This window comes from Rhea americana, unplaced genomic scaffold, assembly GCF_003343005.1.
Source record: "Rhea americana isolate MKP2758 unplaced genomic scaffold, rheAme1 scaffold_115, whole genome shotgun sequence".
Classification (NCBI taxonomy): domain Eukaryota; kingdom Metazoa; phylum Chordata; class Aves; order Rheiformes; family Rheidae; genus Rhea; species Rhea americana.
In genome coordinates this window covers 237,325-259,153 of record NW_028185206.1, presented here as the reverse complement: position 1 = coordinate 259,153, position 21,829 = coordinate 237,325, and the positions used below count along the sequence as shown (strand labels likewise).

At 46.4% G+C, this 21,829-nt stretch overlaps 2 protein-coding genes across 2 annotated transcripts in view; one reads left to right on the top strand and one right to left on the bottom strand.

Moving 5' to 3' along the window:
• B4GALT1 (beta-1,4-galactosyltransferase 1) overlaps positions 1–14,800 on the bottom strand; it is a 21,888-nt gene extending 7,088 nt beyond the window's left edge. Inside the window, exons 1-4 of the mRNA XM_085317847.1 lie at positions 14,793–14,800; positions 14,210–14,250; positions 8,191–8,426; positions 543–730 (exon numbers count right to left, since the gene is read on the bottom strand). Of these exons, the coding sequence (XP_085173973.1) occupies positions 543–730; positions 8,191–8,426; positions 14,210–14,250; positions 14,793–14,800 (473 nt within the window). The remainder of the gene's footprint in view (positions 1–542; positions 731–8,190; positions 8,427–14,209; positions 14,251–14,792) is intronic.
• Positions 14,801–21,384: 6,584 nt separating this feature from the next.
• Positions 21,385–21,829, top strand: part of SPINK4 (serine peptidase inhibitor Kazal type 4) — a 16,639-nt gene continuing 16,194 nt past the window's right edge. The window contains exon 1 of the mRNA XM_085317216.1: positions 21,385–21,554. Coding sequence (XP_085173342.1) covers positions 21,521–21,554 — 34 coding nt within the window. The 5' untranslated portion in view covers positions 21,385–21,520. The remainder of the gene's footprint in view (positions 21,555–21,829) is intronic.

Here is a 21,829-nt window from a genome sequence, read left to right as displayed (position 1 = left end):
TTTCATTTGCAGCAGTCTGCTGAACCAAAACGTATGCTGAAAGGCATTTAGTTTTGCGTTGCCCTCAGGGCAGATCCCCCAGTGGCCCAAAATCAAATAGACAAAAATATTTGATTTTGTTCTTAAAATAACATCTGATGCAGTCTTTTTAAAGTTGCAAATAATTCTTACTGTGTGAGAATGTCTCATTATTCAGACTGAATAGAAACACTAGCTGTATTCCAATTTATAGCTTGAAATACAACAGATACACAGCTATCTGTAAAAAGACAGCTTGTAGTTTGTCCTAGCCCTACATTTTACTTTTCAGGAACTRTGAATTTTAATAAATTGCTTAATTCTGTTTTCCCCACTTCTTCTTCTCCAACTGATCCTCCTCGCAGCTAACCATTCCCTGCAGGAACGTGCATGCCAAGACAGAYTTCTGCCAGAGACATTTTCCCAGACTTTCAATGGTGGGTGGGGATGCTGTAATCCTGTGCCTGCCACAGAATGCTAAAAGCTATATTAGGAACAAAATGCCCCTTCAAAAGACATCTTACCGAAATCCGAACTTATCCATGGACACAGAGAGGTGCCTTGGCTGGCTGTAACATTTGTAGATGTTCCTGTCATCCATTGGGACTAGGTCTACATCACTAAACACAAAGCAATCATAGTCATATTCTTTCAAAGCCTCTGCGAATCCTACATTCAGCAGTTTAGCACGGTTAAATTCTTCTTCTCCATCCTAATTCAAAACAAAGAAAAACTGTTAAGTGCCTAGCATTAAACAGTCGGTATCAGCACTCTCTTACCTGTTGCCAGATGCTGGCTTTGCCACACCAGGTGTGCATTGCCTTTGATGGACCAAGTTGCACCTGTGCGCCCTCCTCGCATCCATGAGACTGGCCACTGCAGAAATCCAGCACCACTGTCCCAAGCAAGCCTCYCCAGACCTTGTTTGCTGGACAATCACCTCTGAGCAAGTTGCAACACACGGGGGCAGCCAAACCGGTCAAGGAAAGACCAGGGCTGGAGGCACTCGCTTCCCCTGCTGGGCCAAGGCACCAGGAGCAGTGTTGTCCCTTTCTGGCCAAGAGGCTGCCCACATACAATTTGTGGGCCAGCACCAGTCACATAGAACTGAGCTGGTGTGAAACCTCACACACCTGAGATGGCAAATTTCATGCAGAGAGGTTTTCCCCCTCATTTCAAGAATAAATTTTATGAAGGGAGTTTTGTTTGTGACCGCAGAGTTAGACTGATGCAGTCTCAGGTGAGGGCTACAGGTGGGAAAGGAGGAAAGTAGGGTGCAATGGACCATTTGTGGCAAGTGCCTGGTACCTCCCAAAATAGTGTGGGAAAACAACAAACCCAAACAAAATGAAACAACCCAAACAATTCACATGGAAGAAAAGACCCATGATATGACCAATGTGGAAGGAAACCTTGGCAATGCTTCTGGTAACAACCATGACAAGGAACCTGGGAAAAAATGGTTCTTTTGGCCAGGTGTTTGATGCTTCTTTCCTAAGCTCTGTCACATACAGCTCTGAGACCCTGTGGTCTCAATAATGTGCTTGAGCGCACACAAGATCTGACTTGTGAAGCATGTGACAGCACCACAAGTCAAGGTCTCAAACTCTGCGGCTCGCTCCTATTTCCACTCTGGCTTGCACCAACCTCCGTGACACTGTGCATGAACCAGATCAGAAAGCTGAGACTCCAAAGCAAGGGCTGCCTGTTTGGCGTGCAGCTGTGACATATGGATTCATTTGCTTGCACCAAGACTGGGATGAGGTACTCTCTGGGAGAACTACAGTTCCTCTGCCAGACATCATGGATTCAAAAAACTCATGAGAAAAAGAAATTGGGAAGGCTGTTACCATGAGGCTGAGGACCTGAAAAAGACTGATACCACAGAGGAGCACAATTATCTCAGGCCAGGGACAGTTATGAAGTGATCTGCAGAGATCAGTGAGCTGAGATGGAAATTCTCTGCTCTCTCCCCCAAGCAAAGAAGAGTCTGAGGAGAAATTGGTTTGSCCTCTCTTGGGGAAAAGTATTTCAGAAGCACATGTAGCTCTGAAAACAAGTATGGGCTCTCAAATCACCATGTCTTCAAAAACAGTAAACAAAATGATACCCAGAAATCTTAGATTACTGGTGGTGTACTGGTGAAGTACTTCTAACCCAGAAGCTGATCTTGCAACAGCAGCTTCCAAATCCAACCTCTGCAAGGGTAAAATAGTGGCACAAGAGGATCACTGGAGCATTACTGAAGGAAATTGGTTTTTGGCCCACTGGGAGGCAACACTTGGAGATGTAGGAAAGCAAAACAACCAAGTCCTCCYTCTTCTGTCACAACCCACCTTCCTCTCTGCGCATCCTAAGAGCAAWTTTGAGCCAAAGGATTACCCTGTTGCCCTTGGCTTCGGGGCCCAGGAATATGTGCAAGCGTGTTGGTTTGCAAGAGTACTACATGCTCCAGAGCTGGCACAGAGCAGCTGCAGCTGGATACAAAYCAAGAACAGATAAAATACAGTGCCCAAGGAGAAGCAGTTTAAAACATCCGGTTTATCTCCTCTCCTGAACAGTTTTGCCTGGTTAATAAAAAATCTGTTTGGAAATTGATTGATCCAAACTGGTTAATGGATCTGTGGTTCAGGAATGAACACAGGTTCTTGAAGCAACCACAAATATTTTTCCAATGAAAGATTTAACAAGTGAGTGTCAAGCCAAGGTTTTCAAAAGCATTCCGCACCTGCCTCAGGCTTAAATGACTTCACAGGGAGGAGTGAGTTTTAGTGGAGGTGGATCTGAGCAAATTCTCAACACCCTCACCTGAAATGAAAATGTTCATGCAGTAACTAACGTGGTGGGAAGATGATCTTCATCATGCATAAGCAAGAGCAGTGAAGACTTGAGCACAGAAAATGAAGCAAAGTTGAACAAAAGGGTTGGGAAAGGGAGCAAGACGGGAAACAGCACAGCTGCTGAGGCCACAGGAGCAGATGATATTCTTATCAGCAAAGGGGCCACCAAGTCCCAGCCGCAGAGCACTCCGTGTCCTGCAGTCCCAGTCTACAGCCCTGACGAAAGCCAGTACCCTAAGGAAAAACCTACTCCAAGTGAAATTGTTTTGGTCCACGCCAGAGCCTCATCTTCAAAAGTAACCCTCGGGGGGTCCCTCCAGGGACTCTCTCAGCACCAGGAGTTAAATTTGCTTTCAGGCTACCATCAAGCTGCAAATGAAGGAGCAAAATTGCTCTCAGCAACGAACTCCTGAAACCTGGCCTCCTCGCCCCAAAGGGGAAGTTTTTCCCCGTGCTGGCACAGARCCTACTTTGTGGAGGGCAATACAGTCATATCTTAAGGCACTYGTTGGCCCCACTCTGGGAAAACATCTTCATTTTATATCCTTTGGCTGCTGTTGTTATAATGAAAAAGGTGAAAAGAGCTCTTCATGCTGATTTTGTTATCAACAAAGACTCAATCCTACCTATCCCATACTCTTGGGTAGACTCTAAGTCATCTAGGTAGTCTATATACATGCATTTTTTAAAAAATGCTTAGGAATTAATGCKGCTGCAAGGAGTTGGATTCTTAATCTCTCCCAAATATTGTTTTAAAAAACAAAATGCAATGACTGGACTATGAGTACAGCTAAGCACTCAGCTACCATATGGGAATCCTCCCACGTTTCCCCCCCACACTTCACCCATCTGCTCTCCAGCTGAGTCCACACTGCTGGCCTAGTGCACGCAGATGTGGCAGGCAGAGACTAGTTACATGGCAAACACTTAACATGGGCACTACTTCTCCTGTCCCATACAGCTTTAAACTGTGGGGCCCAAAAGACAAGATACCTAGAAGATAACACATCGAAGCCATTTGTGGTAACCTTAATAGCAAACAGGTAACCCATGCAGCAAACCTCCTTGCTTTGTATCAATTGTCTTCAGGGCAGGAGGTGAAAAATGGGAAAATAATGGAATAAAATGGAAATGAAAAAAAAAAACAAATGGAATAGCACTAACATCTCCACCATGCCTTCCTAGGAGCAGAATTTCTATCCCAGGGCTTCACAGCCTGGATCAGAGGGAAGAGTGACAAGGGGTTTTGCTTTTTTGTATGAGTCTCTGCCTCTTAACCTTAAGGCAATTCAGAAGCAGTGGCATACTTGGAGTATTTGGGATTGAAATCTCTGTAAACTCGAAATGGTGCTACAGGCTTCCAACTCTGAGTGCTGCCCAACTTTCTAAAAGTTGAGGAAAACTTTTCCTCAGCTTTGAAAGTTAAAGGAAAGAAAGCAAACAATCTGCAACTGAGGAAACAACAGACAAACTGCAGTTGGGAAATCATCTTTCTCAGCCACTGACCCCYCCAGACCAGCGTAGGGCACAGTAACACAGGTGATGCTTGAGAAACAGATAAAAGAGGATAAAACCAGCCTCCAGCCCTCCCCTTGGCTTGGCAGAACCTCRTTCCCCAGTCGGTCCTGTTGAGTACCGGTGCTTGTCACCAGGCACAGGATCGTCTTGGCCATGCTTTGATGGAGGAACATCATCATGAAGAACGATGCAGCCCATGGGACGCTGCTTTGACATCACAGCTAAGCCCTCATGGTAGCCTCTACACTTGCCTTCTSGGCTTTCAAAAAGTAAATGTATAGTCCAAGCATATTTTGGCTAGGACTAATATTTGTTTTTCCTATTTTATTTCCCCCCACCCCGAGCTCTGATCTTGGTACTTGACTTGTGTCAGGGTTCAGTGCAAGTATCYGTCACCTGTTCCTGATTCCCAGCTGGACTCCCTATGGCTCCCCCCAGCACGTACAAGTTCACGGCCCCGCTCCCTGCTCCACAAGGGGCTGATCTGTGGGAGGCCACCTGCCCAGCTCTCTCCTGCAGAGCCAGAACTGAGCATGCAGAACCCCCTGGGCTCCCCGAATGGCTCACAGGGAGTAGAGCCTCCAGCACCACCGCCATCAGCCATGGGGCGGGTGCAGGAGACAGCAGCGGCAGGGGGACATGGGCCTTGCCTCCTCCCCTGCCAGCGGGAAACGTGCAAACTAAGCTGAGAGCAGGTCACCCCCAACCCCCTTTCTGCAAGGGTGGGCACTGGGCCTGCCTGAGGGAGGAGGTCTTATTTGGCCCCGTGAAATTACGGGACAGGTGCGATGCACCGGTGGAGCGGACCCCCAGTGGCAGCAGCCGAGCACCTATGACCACAGGTAAGAAAACTGCAGGAGTGAACAGGACAAAAAAAAGAAAAACAAAAAAAAACAAAAAAACAAAAAAGAGATTTCGCAGATTCACTACTGCTTTTTAATTTGACAAAGTCAGGTTTGTGTGTCATCGAACAAGTGCTATCAAACCCCCCCCCCAAAAAAAAATACATCCAGCTGTTTATTTCTCATCTCAAATTAATAAAAAAAATAAATAAAGAATTCTCAGAACTGCTACTCCATGTGTTGGGTTGGGGTTTTGCTGGGAGGTGTTTTTTGCCCATTTTCCACAGGCTCCAGTTATACACCGTTTTTTTTTTTTTTTTTTTTTTTTTTGTACAAACATCATTCTGCTGACCTCCATCAAAGACTACTGTAGTGCATTTAGACACACAAGAACAGACCAATGGACTCATGACTGAAACGTATTGCGCCGAAAGGAAGAAGTTTGACATTACCAGTGTAGCGGTAGCAGGGCTCAGCACTCCTCTTTCTTTCTATGAGATGCAGAGTACAGAAGAGCACGTAGGGCAGCGTGTAAGAATCAGATCACACAGTAATTCTCCTTGCTTCAGTGATTGCTTTGCTATAGACAGGATTAACAAGTAAAGGTAATATTTCCCCACTAGAAGGAAAAATAAAAAAAAAAAAGAGGACAGATGCAAAGGGAAGGACAGACAAGAAAAACAGAAAAGCAATTGTCAAGATAGCAGAGAAATAAGAGCATTTTCCTAATGCACTTCTGGCAGAATTAACACATTTTCTGCAAATCTCTCCATTCAGCATTCCCACTCACCCTCAAGAGCTGCGCCTTGTTGGTTTACCAGCACTGACACAATTTTTTAAAGGCATGCMGGAGTGCATTTATTTTGCAAATCAGGTAGTCTCACTTGCTAAACTACACCCAACTGTAGGATGTATCTAGGATGTGAATATATGTATGTATGCGTGTGTGTATACGTATATATACACACATACACCCTCCTTGTGTACTGGATGTTACACCTGTTCCAAATTTGCTCAAGGGATCTGAAAAAACATCTGAGTGGGTAACTTTTCTGAAGGTTAATTTCAGAGCCACACAGCCAGCCCCACAGGTCTAGTACTGGAGAACGGGACCAGAGAAGAGGAGCAGCCAGAAATGCAGGGCGATGCAAGCCAGCATGCACGGCCACAGCAGCAGCAGCAACTCAGCCGGGCTTTCGGGGAGAGCCTGCCTCTACRGGCACCAGCACAGGGCTAGGTGCCCGGGCCCTGTGCTTTCCTTACCCTCGAGCTCTGCCGATGTGGAAACACACCGTCGGTCCCAGCCGTGCCATCGGCTCTTTACGGCAGAGACGGCCGCCTGCTCCCAAGCGGCGCCCCCGAGGATCGCCAGCAGTTTTTTTTTTTTTGAGTCTTCGGAAGAATTAGCCAACAAGCCACGATCGGCAGAAAAAGCAGCAGTTCCAGCCATTGGCCCGCTGGGGAACTCGCATTCCCATTACGTCCCAATTTCTAACCAAGGCTTGGAAGAAGATGTGTTGCTCTGCCATCCACAGCCCCCGCACCTACAGAATCGGTGGGAACCAGGGTTTGAGTGACCTGGTAACCAAACACCAGTAACCACTCAGGCAAAGGCTAAGGCGCAAGGAAATGCAGCCTGAAGGGGCGAGGGCTGGGTTTGATCATCACGGTCAGTCCGGAGAGGTGAGCTACGAGCTGGTCTCTGCATTGCACACGGGCAGTGTCAGCAAGGCACGACTTCAGGCGTGACATGGCTTGTCGCCTTACATGTTACAGAAACGCATTTCAAACTTGGCAACAGTGGCTGGTATCCACAGAAACACTCAATGGTACAGAGAAAATATCTTAGCTTCTGCGCTTAGAAGCTGTGGCTAAACAACCCACAAACCGCTTTTTCTCCAGTTCTCTGGAAATGAGCAAAGTAAGAGAAATAACAGTAACATAATATCAGTTTTCTTTCTAGAAAAGCCTCCCCTTATTTCCATTTTATACCAAGATCCCGCATTGGGGCAATAATTTTAAATATTCAAGATGTCTGATATACTCAAACACACTGGCAGATCTGAAAATTTAGGGAGTGACATTTCAGGAAGCATATTCTGTCTCAGATTCATAAAAATTGATGTTAAACTAGAATCCAAGTACATATTCAAGAGAGAAACTGTGCTGTAAGATTTTCCAGGCAGAAGTCTTTGCTGGAAGTGTCAGCCGTTCCCCTTTCACACTACCATCCAAACAGTGGTCTAAACATATTAGGTTTTTCCATGCGTGCAAAACACCCAGTTGTTCAACCACCATGATAGTGTAAAGCAAGTCCAAGAATGTTTGGAGAGATACGTGCCATTTTTTAAAGACAGCTCAAAAACATCAAATATAGAGGAGAAAAACCTGTCACTATTTTCTGCTCTATTTGCCTGAAGATAATCACTTACCTGCTCCTCCGTGACAGCTTTGTCCATCCTGACACTTTGGGCACTATTACTAAAATGAACAGGACTTGCTCAAGAAAAAGAGTGAAACAGTATGGGTTTATGGCACACCCAATGTCAAATTAACTATCAATATTACCTTCTCACCTTTAAGAGCTGTGTGCGCAATTCCTGCAGCAGTTGGGAGAAAGGAACATTTGAACGGATTAGGTCRCGCTAGTGGGATTTTATTCCCCTCTCACCAAGTGGCTTCTTTAAGCAGAAGCTTAAAGCTTCATGGTTATCTTTGCCTGACTGGGGAAAGGGGATTCCAGATCTTCAATCAAAATTACCGAAGCAGAATTGCTCATCTTCACTTTCACATTCTCTTACTGTTGTACAGCTTTTTTTGCCTTTTTTTTTTCCAAAAAAGATTTGTTAAGGGACCTTACTCCCCTCCACCAGCCCACTGGCATTCAGGATAAAGAAACCAATCCTCTGTTTCAGAGGAGCACAGGCAGGCTTACAAGAGTGTTTTAAAGCCCTGTGGCTTTAGCATCTTACCTGGTTGATAACATACACTCCATAGTCCAGCTGCTGCCTTTGAAGAATTGGGTGTAGGTAGTAGAGCCAGTATTTCAGGTGTTCCTCGCGATTCCTGAATGGTATAATAATTGCTACTTTCTGAAGTGCTGTACAGTCCTTGGGAGTAAAATGACCTCCTGTTTTCACCTCGGGGTTTGTTCTCGCCACTTCTTCCAGGTTCACAGGCTGAGAAAACTCCACACGTAGTGTGCCAACTACAAGGGAAGCATAACAGAGAGCAAGTTAGCAAGTTCTCAGGGCTGTATACAATTTATTTCACTAGATGGGCACCCTTAACACAAGGATTGGTTCTTCTACACTGGTAGCACCCGAAGCAAACACATAAGGGRAAAGAGGGAGGATGCTGCTCATGTGAAAGCTACAAAAGCCTCTTTTTGACTGTCAAAAGACATAAGTCTGGAAAATCCTCATGTTTGCATGGCAATCCAACCAGTGCGCTCCCACTGGCACACACATCATGAAACCGGCCCAGAGAAGAGCATGCCCTCTGCACCCTCTTCCACCTAATGCAGCATGAGAGTCAGGCACTTCAAAAATAACCCAGCTCTCCTACCAACGTAATTACTTACGCCAAGACTAGCCACATGCAAAGTGAACAAAACCCCCTTTCTGTTACAGAAACTCTCAGTGTTTTGTAGGCATACCTATTATTTTTTTAAAAAGTCCTGTGATAGAACTGCTAAGACAAAAAAGAAATCCACATTTGCATGCAGGTTGGCAATTCCTGCATTCGGTTTCAGCATGGCAGGTATTGAAACTGCCAAAATAATCTGTGCCAAAACTAGAGTGTAAAACTGAGACGCCCTTGCTGGCACCCCAGAGAGGACAAGAGCTACTGAGCTATTTAAAGGYGAGGAACACGCCACCCAGAAGAGTGGAGAAAGATATATTGCTGATGCTTCCATATGGCTCCAGCCAGTTGTCAATATTCTGCGGAGAAATCTGAGGAGCTTTGGTGAGAGCAATCGCAGAGAGAGCACAGAGTGGGAGTCAGGAGATGGCTGACCAAACCCTGCAGGGACACACAGGCAGTTGGCTGACACAGCCTCAGCCTTCTCAAAATACTTATGTTTCCTCACACARGATTGGGGCCAACTGCATGCATGAAGACCACTCTGCCAGCAGTGACCACCCCAGGTGCATCACGTTCATTGCTCTCCATCCAGAAGTTGTCTTGGCCTTTCCCTGCAACAAGCTCAGGTGCTGCATCATGGAAATCTGCCAGAAACACACCAGAGTTGCCTCCTCCAGACTAGGCAAGGCACGACCTCCTGCATAGCCAAGGGCTTTAGACAAGTCCTGCGATGAGCTGAAAGCCCTCCACTGCCATATCCTGCACCAAATTGTGCTGTAACCAAAATGGTTTGAACTGGCTGATGACATTATAGAAAGAAATGTGCATACTTGCTGGGAGGCTTACCACCAGGATTTAATGATCTACCAGCTTCTTTCCTTCCCTGGTACTCCCAATCATAGCTCTTGTACATACATGCCTTCAGCTGAAGGCCAGCAAGGGGTGCTGCTCTGCATATGAGCAAAATGAACAGCTTGCCATCCTCACAACACCTTTTGGCTCCCCTTCTCCTTCTCCCCTCTCCCTACCCCCAGCTAGACAACTGTCCTCTCCTGCAGCAGGTCCAGAATCTACCTGGTAACAGAAAAGCCCATTTGTTGCACTAAACTCAGCAAAAAACTAGTCACCTTTTGCAGAATTTGCTTCCATCTGCTTAAACCCGACAACTTGGTGGGCCACAAAATCTGAGGAGCACCACAACTCCTTAGAGAAGTACCACCCCCTTTGCCGCATGTTTTCCCAGCAAAGGCGAGCAAAGAAATCAGTTTATGGCATCTTGTAAAGCGTGCATTGCATGTATACCCAGCCACCAATAAAGACGAGTTCATTTGCAGCAGATGGGAGTGCTGTAGCCTCCACAGTGGCAATGCCAATTATAAAACAAAGGTCTTCAAACTAAGTGCTAGGCTGTGGATACATCCTTAGAGATTTGGCTGCTGTATCCTCTCCCCTCCCCCATATGGATGTGAACAACACACACGTACATGTGTTTTGTCTAAGAGTTACCAGTTTCTCTTTGTATTTGCTGAGGATGCTTCCAGGTCCCTTTGAGAACATGCATGACATACACATTAGTGGTGGGTACACATGCATTCATAATCTCTGTAACACACAGCACATATTTTCTGTTTGTGACTGCTACCACGATTCATGGTGGGGGGTGTGGGGAGGAGTCCCTGATGAGGCTGGGCTGGACTTAGCAAATACATTACCCTGGAGCCCAGCTATGGACATTAGGTTGCACATCCTCTTGAAAAGGGAGCACAAGTGATTTTAGAGCTACTTAAGGGCGGCTCTCAGTCAAGAGTGCATATGCTTTACTATATGCCTACTAATATAACTAGAAGTGGAAATAGTACTTGAGGCTACTGGCCTTTTTCTTGGTTATTCATCTAGAAGAAGATATTTCAGTCCAGATGTGCAACCTTCCAAACCTGTACTTGCTAAGGCYGGAGACAAGAGAGACCTGCCAAAGCATGCAGAAGTGCTTGACATACCCTCAGAGGCAGCAAGACCTGACTATGGGGAGGTGTTTTGTTACCTAATTCTCTCACTGAAAAACAGAAATAAGATCTTGCAGAAACAGGTGCCATGGGTGGGATTTGACAGGGTCCACTGACTGCATTTATTCTCATGAACTGAACATGTCTGGAACTGTCCCAAAGGGCTGAGGCTGACCTGCTGCAGTTTTGGCGCGCAATGGTAAGTTCAGCCTTCAGAGAGACGTGGCTGACTGCAACTGGTTTTCTGGTAAAGGCCCCTGCCCAGTGCCAATTCCCGAACTATGCTGAAAGACAGTTTGGAGGTATGCCAGAAAGTGTGCTAACAGATGGATGGTATGAACAACTATGTTTCAGGGTCCACGCTTCAGCTCTATCCAGCTTAGCAATAGAGCTAATATTGTTTTGAGCTCGTATTTTTGCATACATATTACAGAGCATTCACTGGTGCGTCACAAAGACACACGAGTAACAAAAACAGACATTCACAGTTGCATCAAAGTGGTTGAACCGTCTTTCCTTCAGGAAGACAGAGCTTCTCCGAAGCATCCTCTCTACCCTGTTGCTCTGTGGATTTCTCAGTACGAAAAGATGGATAGGCTGATATGACTTTGCCTGTGGCCCAAGCAGGAGGAGAAAAATAAAACATGCAGGAGAAAAAAAAATGTACATTATCTGTCCCCAGATGATACATTTTGGACAGGTAATACTACATTAAASAGAAATCTCCATGTTCTCCTCTCACACAAGAAGGAGGAAGAAGTTTCTCAAGCTGAAGCAGTTAAGATCAGTTTGTTGACAACCGTGCTTTYGTTACTCCTGGATACCTCTTGCCTTTTCCAGTTGTGTCCCCGTGCTCTCTGCCTGGTTCTCAACCCTCATTATCATGCTGTTCCAAGCCAATTTCTGTGCACATCTGGCCTGCAACTGCAAGGTAGGGGCCCACATGGGCTTAAGCTGCTCCAACTGAGCAGCGTCTTGCACACAAAGTTCAGAAGGGCATTTTGCAGTGGGAGGAAAAAACAAGAATGAGAGGAATTCAGGCAGGAAGCAACACGTGGCAGCATGATGGGAACTAAGGCCATGGCAGGGGCCAGCAGCCTCCCACTATACCTCCAAAGGGATGCAGCCAGCCGCGTCCCAGGCGGACACGGCTTGGGCATGCGTCCGGCGATGCTTGTCCAGCTGCGGATGTGGGAGGGGACAAGAGCAGGACATTTCCTCCAAAAGCTGGTACTGTGTCCTCACGATGGCTGCTTTCTCAGAAAAGCTTCTGACTTTGGCCCAGCTCAGTGCCCATTTCCCTGCTCTAATGCACCCCTATCCACCTCCTTYGTCCTCTCCCACACTCAGTTTCATGTCCATTAGAAGATGGCATCAAGGGAGGAAGAAATATGAAAGCATCATTATAACAGCATTGCTCAGCATTGCTGCTAAAATTTTGTTTGTTAGAAAAGTTAAAGGTATACTAGATAGGACTTCACTTAAGCTATCAACACACTCCAGCAGTTACTGATTCAACAGCTCTGGCATCCATTCTTCATACTGCATGGCGTGACAGAAAGCCTGTAAGGCAGCATATCTGTACTTCAGTAAAAACTGGGTAATTACAGTTCTTCATCCCAAAGACAGTGAGAACGGAGAAGCATTTGCACCTTTGGAGTTTTAAATGTGAAAGAAAAGAGCTCATCTCATCCGAGATGAAAACGGAAAGTTTATGCACAAACTTGAAGATTCTTCTATTCCTCACGTACTGTCACCAGGAGTAGCATTTCAAAAAATTGCCCAGGCATTTTCCAGGCAGAACAAGGCTTTGTGATGTTGTCTGTGCTGGCTTTGCAGGGAGATTTAACTAGTCTCTTGACTAGTACAGGATGTTTCAGGAAAATGAATGACGGAAGCAGCAGATCCCTTCGCTGCACTTGCAAATCAAGCCAGCTTCCACACACCAGGCAGCCGCAGTCCCACCTAAAAGCCCTTTCCTGTTAAGGCAAAGTACACTTTTTGCAATTGTTTCTCAAGAGAAACAACTTGGAAGCACATCCCATCAGTCCAGAGATGCTTTCTAGTTTAAACACAAAAGCTCTTTTAATGGCTCACATTCACTCATGCGGAATACAAAATGCCAGGAACCAAAAAGATAGGCTAATTTAAAAGGAAATCTCTCTTCTGCAGCTTGTGTGCCCCAGCTGGACAAGAACAACCACAAGCATTTAAACATTGCACAGTATTTTTACAGCCTGGCAATCATCACCCCTCAAGTCAAACCAAGACCACTTATCACACTAAAGCGGGTGCAACACGACACTCGGTCTTGTCTGTCTTCAAGGAACCTGAAGATCAGAAACAGAAAAACTGAGAGAGAAAAAAAAAAGCACCTACACATACATCTATGGTTAAAAAAAAAGAAAGAAAGAAAGAAAGAAGAAATAAAAAGAAATAAAAAGAAAGCTGCAGAAGACGAAGGTTTAACAGTTTCAGATTCTTAAAGAATGCTGACGAGAAATTATCTGTACTAGACACATCCTCTGCTTAATAAATCTGCATTGAGTGTCAGGCACATTCTTCTGAACACTAGCCTAGCACAGCCAACGTTAAAGTCAGTAAAAACATTTAAGCTATCCGCTCTGTATATTTCAATTCCAATTGTTCTTAAGAAAAGCTTAACACAAATCACCTTGTTAATAAATTCACTGGTGTCAGAAAGAATGCAAAAATGTAAAAATTTAAGTAAGTGCATTTTCAAATACAGAATGGCTTAAAAAATGGTCTAGACTTCATAAAGCCACAAGGTTAGTAGAAAGCAATGATAAAATACTAGCCAATAAAAAAATCACCATTTTCAGTTCATTTCCTAAGGAGAATAAGACTAAAATCAGATCTCTAAATGCAGGCTATCCAGCTGGTAACCAGATGATTCCAGCTGCGTTTTTTTTACATCATTTTGACTGAAATTTGATCACCTGGACAGGAGCCTCAAGGCTATTGCTTCCCAAGGACACTGACTGCTGGCCTGATCTGCTGATACATGGAAAGGCACACGAAGTTTGCTGTGAGTACTGTCATACCTGCCAAAGCTTCATCCGTATCTGTGTTTACTAGGTAAACTTTCCAGCTTGATTCACTCCATCTCAATTCTGCCTGCTTTCTGTCCAAGGTGACCGCCTGACACAAGAGCCGCGGTGTGTCAACTCCGTTGACACGCAGTTCAGTTAACACACTTGGCCCCAGGATTTGTAGGCAGACACCGTTCAGGATCCAAAGTCACAAAGCTGCAACACAGCAGCTTCACAAACCTTAGCCAGCAAGATTAGATAGTTTTGGCCAAAAAAAGTAATCACATCAAAAACCTGAATAAGCATTTGCCATAAGTTTGCAAAGGTACAAAAGCATCACAACATACCCAAACGCCCCACGGACCATAAGGGGAGGTTTTTGGTGGCCCTGGTAGGGTAAGAGAAAGGAAAACGTGTTTCACGCCCAGGAACACTTCCACTCAGCTTCAAGTGAGAGATTCAGAGGAAAACTGTTTTGCAGAGAAGCAGATGTCGGAAGAGCCAGTGCGGTTCATGCGACACAAACAGGAAGCTGTTTTTCAAATAAAGGCAAAAGGTGAAGCTTTGCAAAAAGTGACGGGGAAATAAGAGGCCAAGTGCACCTGGAGAGCACRATCCTCTTCGCTCCCCAGCTCTGCACAGCCACATCCAAAACCTGCCACACCACAGGAGTTGCACTTGATGCCCTCTTTGCTGCTCGCCCTGCTAGCTCGCCCAGACAAGTGGCACACAAGAAGCCCAGAGCTTGTTCGATCCGATGCTGTAGAAGATGTCACAGCAGCTCCAAACTTTGCTGAGCACAAATGCTAGAGACATAGAATAACAGTGAAGCTCGAGCTGCAGCCTCTCCACACAGGCAGACAACTCAGGCCCAGAAAAGCTGTATCACTGAGGTCTGGACATTGGTGAAACATTTCCTCCAGGGCCCACAGGTCCATTACCCCCTGCGCAGGCATAGATGAATACCAGCAATCATGTAAGATCCCTACCATGAACATCAATGGTCCCCATGCAATATGGAGAAGGGCCAAATTCTGCAACGGGGCAGGGAAAATCTCAYGCACTGGCACAGGCTGGGCTGAAAAGCACCTGGGGGCAACCAGCGGCGCTGAGCTGAGCAGAGCCCAACTGGGATATCGTGTGCAGCTCAGGACCAGAGGGCATTTCACAAGGACCTATGAGAACAAATCACCCTCCCAAACACTTAAAAAAAAAAAAGAAAGAAAAAGAAAAGAAAGAAAAGAAAATCATTTGCATGCTTTAGGATGGGTGCAGATGTCAGACATTTAACTGAGTGAGAATGAAAGTGAAAGTGTGCTTTGCAGAGGTTTGAAACAGCAAAGTTCAAGACTTCTCAAGCACTCCTGCCGCCCCCAGCGCAGCAAACGAGAACAGTCTCCGTAGCCCGCGTTGGGAGCAGGCCGGCCACTCTCCCCGCCGGCGAGCCGCCCTGCCTCGTGGCCGCCCGGCCTCGTGGCCGCCCGCGACCGCGGCGCGGGAAGCCTGGGGACAGCGGCCGGGCTGCGACGCCGCTGCAACCCGCGCTGGCACCCGGAGCCTCCGAAGTCCCGCACGTGCGGAGACAACTGTGGGCAGGGTTCGCGTTAAATATAACCAGAATCACATTTTATATAACCCCAGACATCACCGACTCTGGCACAAAGTCTCTCTCTCAAACTGGCATGCAGTGCCATAAATAAATAAATAAATAGAGTGCTTTGTCATTTCCAGAAGAAAGTGCTTTTGGGGAGGTAAGGAAAGTCCTAACTACTGGCTCAAAACCCAGCATGCGCTCAACAAAGCAGCTTTGAACATGCTCCTTTTGAACAGGGTAACCTGCATGTTATTTAGGCTTATTTACTCCGAAGTCAGCTGAGGGCTGCCGAAATGAAATTAAATTCCAGGCCCTTAAGCAACAAAGTATTAATAAAAGTAAATAAAATTTTAAAAATAACAAAAAACAAAAATGGAGCCCCTTCCCACTTTCTGCAACAGGACGCATGGACAAGAGGCTTCCTGGACACATGGTGCTGGGCAGCCTCTCCTCCCAGGGATGCCTTTCTTCTGCCCGGTCTCATACAAAACCACCCACAATAAAGTCTTGTGTCCTCCCTGCTTTGACCTCCATGCTGCCCCATCTCCATCCCCACCATGCACCTGGAGCCCAAGTGCCAGAACCAGCTCCATAAAAAACAAGAGGGGGCACAGGGTGACTGTGCAAAACCTGCAACCAAAACCAGAAGGTTTCTAACAAAGCCATCAACATAAATTAATTAATCAATCAATGGGATAGGGGCATTGCTGTCACCACCTCCCCCTTCAAACAGCTTGCAGGGGCTGGGGGCTGCCCTGAGCTCCCGCAGGCCGAGATGGCAAGCTGGAAAGGCAGTTTGCAGCACCACAGCAGAGACGCTCGCTGATCCTTGCAGCCTGCTCTGGAGGTGCTAGTTCACCATCAGTTCATCATCATCATCATCACCTCTCCTTGCCCATAGGGGCTCAGGGCACTGACGTGGACAAAGGGAAAAAATACACTTCTCCTATGGGGCTGGGGAAGAGCTCTGCAGTGAGACCTCCTCCAGCTTGGAAAGAGAGAGATGCAAACTGGATATTAACACTCCTTCATCCAATAAATAAATAAATAAATAAACAAATAAATCCCCCAAACCTCTAATCTTAATCCTCATCATTGCGGCAGTGAGGTCAAGTTTGTTGTAGGCCAGCCCTGTGCACTGAGTGGCTCCATCCTCTGCTCCCTGCTTGGCAGCCAGCACCCGGGGCTCCTCCTGCCCTAGGGAGAGGGGCGTGGAAGAGGGAGGGAAAGGAGTAATTGCAGGATATGCACAGGGAAAAAAAAGAAATAGAAGGCCACTTTGGTGTGCGCAGCCAGGGCTTCCCCCCAGCCACTGGTGCCTCTCTGCTAGGTTGCCCCCATGGAGCATGCAGCCCGCTCCTTGGACTTGCCTCCCTGCAGTGGGGGGGGGACGACGACAAAATCCACCCGCTGCTGCCGAAGGAAGCCCCAACGCAGGAGCTGCAGAAGGGATGGGGAATGCGGAGAGCTTCGCCAAGCCCTACAGCCCCCACCACAGCTTGGCAGGCTGCAAACGGCTGTCTCGCTCCGAACATAAACTTGGCCTGGTTTCCAGAGAAACTAGCTGTTGCCTCAGATCAGCTCTGGCAAAGGAGCAAGCACGTTATAAAACGCTAGATGCATGAGATGGAAAAACTTCTCTTCTTCTTCTCCAGCACCTCCCACCCGCTGTGCCACCCCTGGAAAAGCCACGCTCCAGGAAGGCACGGTGCCTGCAGGAGACGGCTCACAAGCCTCACCACGCTTCAAGACCCTTGTTTTAGCCAGATTACAGAATCTAATGGATCACTCTGGGCTAGGGATGCCCTCTTCCCAGAGACTGCTCCCTGCCTCCCGAGAAAGCCTGCACTGTGAAAGCCAAACGCGCTCCAGATGACGGGGATACGAGACCGACATCTCCGTCTTGTTTCAGGAGCGGCCGACTCCACAGATCTGCGGAGCCACCAGCAGYGTTGCCAGGGATACACATTTATCCCCCGCCAGACTTCTTAAACATATTCTCTGGAGAAGTTTAACACGGCTTCCCCAGCTCTCTTTTGAGGCCAAAGAAGCTTAAGTCGGAGCAAACGGGTCCATGTGTTAACTCTCCATTCCTCCACCCTCCTCCGCCCTGCTCTTCTCTGCAAGTTTCTATTTTMCTTTTTCAAAACGACATCGCTGAGGGGCACATGATAGCTCTGACACCGCTCTCCTACCAACTTCCTCGTTGTGATCTCACCAGTTGCACAACCCTCTTTCTCTCCTACCACTGCCTCCCTCTGGGGACAGCACCCGGCATGAAAAAAAGCTGGTGGCAAGGAAGAAGGATCTCAGCAGTGTGCGGATTCGGGAAGAGCCGGGAGGAAACAGAGACTGCACAAAGGCTAAAGAGGTTCAAAAAAAAAATAGAGAAGCAGAAAACAGTGAGTTGGAGGAGAAACAGGGGAGCAGGAGATGCTCCGCACAAACACGTTCTTGCTCGTGCTGGATATGGCAACTGACCCCACAGATGCGGCACCGTCAGTCATTAACACACAAGAGCTGCTGTTGGGGGACCACGATGCTCCCAGCATGCTGCAAGCCCATCTCTCCCACTGGGAGTCGAATGGCCCATGGCCACAGGCGGGCAACATGGCAGGAACCAGAACTCAGATGAACTCCAGACACAAACCCCATCAGCAAAGTCTCAACCACAGCTTTTCCTAAAAAATGATGTGTTTTGCACCTTTCGGTGCTTGACTCTCTCATCCTAAATTATGCTCAGCTAGGGTGCAATGTTCATAAATACTGAGGCCTCAAACTATAGTATTATTTGTGCATTCATTGATTTTTTGGGCAGCATATAACCCCTACGAGTTTCTGCAATACAGACACTAAGGATCACCACTGACTTGGCAGATTACTTCTATCCCTACTTCTATCTCCTCCAAACAAACCTGAAAGCATCAGAATACCACCGTTACTTATCTCTAGTATTTACATCTTAAAACCATTGCTTGTGCTGATTACTCAGCTATCAGTAATAGCGCATTAAAGAAAAAGGCCATGTCCTAGGGCTTTCCTCCACCAACTGACAGAGTGCTGCTCATAAGCAAGCTGGCCAAGTGAAGGTTTTTCTTTTTTTTCTCTCTCTCTCTCTTTTTTTTTTTAAACATGCCTTTCTGACAGTAGAAAGTATCAGAGTTTCTATCTGAGACACTGACATTGGGAAGAAACGGTTATTCTTCTGGCATGCCCAAGATCCCCTACCAAAGAGACAACTGATCAGAAAGTGCATTCATTTTTAAGCATTACTGAAAGATAAGCACATCTCTAGTGATTTGTGCTTTGGACTATTCATCGATTCATATGTTACCACRGAAATTATTTTTTGTCTATGTCCATTAATTTCAGTGTCTGGTCCCGTCATGTTTCTGTCTCAAACCTGGGGGTCAGAAGCTATTGATTCAGGCATGTTACTGCAGTATATTTAGGGTATGTGGGTCTTCTTCACCGTGAGATGTCCAAAGGGCTGGGAGTGATTTCTCATCTCTTTGGTCCACAATCCCTTGCCAGTCATGGCAGCTGGTATCTAAACAAGGGTCAAAAACAGTTAAGAGGACAGCTGTATTCTAAAATAACTTCCATAAACAACACGTGTTCTCGATCAGGTGGGACCTGAAAAATGACATCCTTGAAATACAGATAAGGCTTTCCACGAGATTCTGATTTACAGATTTCCGGCACTGAAAGATACAAGTTGCTTTCGTATCAGTTGTTCTGCTGTTTATGGAAGTTATTTTAGAATACAGCTGTTCTTCAAGGGGATACCTGCCCTCTTCCCTGCTAAAAACAACAAGCTGATACCAACACCATTACCTAAACTCAAAGAGCTGATGGAAAAGTTCAAAGAAAAATCACTTGATCTTTTTGAAAGTACTTAGGTCAATATATTTACTACTTCTTTAGAGCAATTGATTTYTCCCCCCCACCTTTTTTGCAGTGTTGTTCTACAGTTCATAGAGAACACAACAGCTTGGGGAATGACCAGGTACAGAATACATTTGGCTTTACTTGCTTTTGCCATTAAGGCTTCTCAGAAGTTGAACTTTCTTGATAGTGAGTGGTCTCTGCTTCTACATACACATATCCTATTTAAGATATTCACTGACATGCAGCTCTCAACTGGAGCATACATCCAAAATGCATATATCACCCTATATTAGAGGACTCTCATAGCTGCTCAGGACTTTTAATTGAGGGTTGATTTATACTATTATTTCCCCAGGCCTGATTTATGCTTTTAAATTATAAATAAGGATAATAAAGTCACAAAAGCATTTTAAATTTGGCAGTTGCTTGTAGAGATTAAACTTCATTCAGCTAATGCATTTGTTCCAGAGCCAGACAGCAGGGACTGTAAACTACTCTCTCTGAACATTGCAAGCAAGAAACGTCTGGGCCTCTCAAAATTAGTACCTGGCTATTTGACTGTTCAAAAAGACAAACCAGCTCAGTCACATGGATCCAGCATGATTCATCACATGCTTCCCAATGACATTAAACGTTGTGTTTCACTGAATTTAGGTTTACACTAAGGAAATGGAGGAGATGGAGCTACCTGCCCATATCAGAACATTTTCTATGCCTTGGGGAAGGTAGGACTCAGGGAAGATCTCTGCTAGTTCCTGCCTGCTACATCTATAGCAAAAAGGAGCTCTGGGCGCACAAAGAGGAATTTTCTGAGTTTTAGGTGGGTGAAAGGAGCACCAGAAATGCCTGTGGAGAGCATACACCTCCACCCTCCACACTGACTTTAGAGATACATGAAGTTTATCAGAGTGGACTCAGTTCTCACCATTTAAATGTTCTCACCATTACCATTTAAGGTTTGACAGGATTGTTTTCTAAGTGCTGTTTACTAGCAGAGTCAGAGGAAGAAGAGAAAAATTAAAACACCCCAGAACAGCTGAATTTCTTACCTACATGCAGGCTACAAATCTCGAAACAGTAACATTGCTGACCTGCATCTGAGTGTACACCCCACATACTGAATCCTCCTCAGTGAAAATTAATTTGCTTATTGCACTACTAGGAGCTACTTTCTGCATAACCCTATAACTCTCTGAACAGCTGTAATCACTTCCAAATGCCTCATTTGACTTTCAACAGGTTTAGCAAATTGTGCTGAAAATGATACAAAGACAGCATAAAGTATTTTGCTCGATCCTTTGGCTACTAAATCCGGCAGTGSTTTGAATCCTGGAAGCACTAGGAGCATTTCTCTGTATTGCAGGCATTTCAAAGCACATGACCTGCTGCTGAGAGGATCAGGGTAAGTGGAGATCATTTAAAGTAAAGCCATACTCATAAAAGGCTCCCACACGCGCTTGGTGAGGACTCAGGCAGCCACTTTCAAGTTAAAGTGATCAAGAGGGAAAAAAGTGAAAGACACAAATCACAAAAACACAAAACAAAACAAAAAAAAAAACAAAACAAAAATGAATGCAGTTCCTTTTAGAGACCTCAAAACCGCCTTCCTACAATAACAAACCAGTCATTTGTTATTCAGATGCATTGATCCATGAAAAGCTGACCAGCAAGTACAGAGAGAAACTATGAATTTCTGTGTCAGTTTCGAAAACGTGAAAACCACACGTAGCTTCTCAAAAGTCTCTTCCTCAGTTATAAATCTCCAGTGATAACCTGTAAATGTGGCATGAGAGGACCTCTAGTCTCCAGGGCATGAACGCTTACGGTCAAGTCGCTGACACCTGGGATGCCAAAAGCTCAGTGCAAGAAACTCTGTTACTTACTTCCCAGGGAGTGTCTATTCAAAGAGCAGGAGCTACAAATAGSAAGTTTTAAGAGCTTGGTTTGGGTGGGGAGAGGGTTGAAATTCTGTCTCGCTCTTTCTTTTTTTTTTTTTTCCCCTTCCTTCCTCCCTTGCTCGCGGCAATACAGAGTCAGTCGATCAAAACAGCTGCCCTAGGTGAAGGCAGTCACCAACGCGGCACCACGCTGCAAAGCTGCGGACGGTCTGTCAGCCCGGGAGCGCCCAAGCAGCCCTGGGAAAGGCCTGTGGGGGAGCGGAGCTGCGGCTCGCATGAAGGAAAAGCCCGGCTGCCACGTATATCAGGGTACTGCATCGCAGGTCCAGACGGGTGGGAAGCGCCGCTCGGGCGCACCGCGGCTGCATGCGCGACCCTGCCCGCGGGCAGCTCCGGGATCCGCCGGGCTCACGGCCGGGATGTCCCGCAGCTCGCCAAGGGCCGCGCGGCGCAAACCGCCCGTGAAGTTGCGCAAGGGAGGGCGGGCGGGGGGAGTAATTTGGGTAGGAAATTACCCAACCTCTCGCAAAAGCCGCCGGAGGGAGAAGCGCTGCGGCGGAGCCCCGCGGACGGGAGGCGTCCGC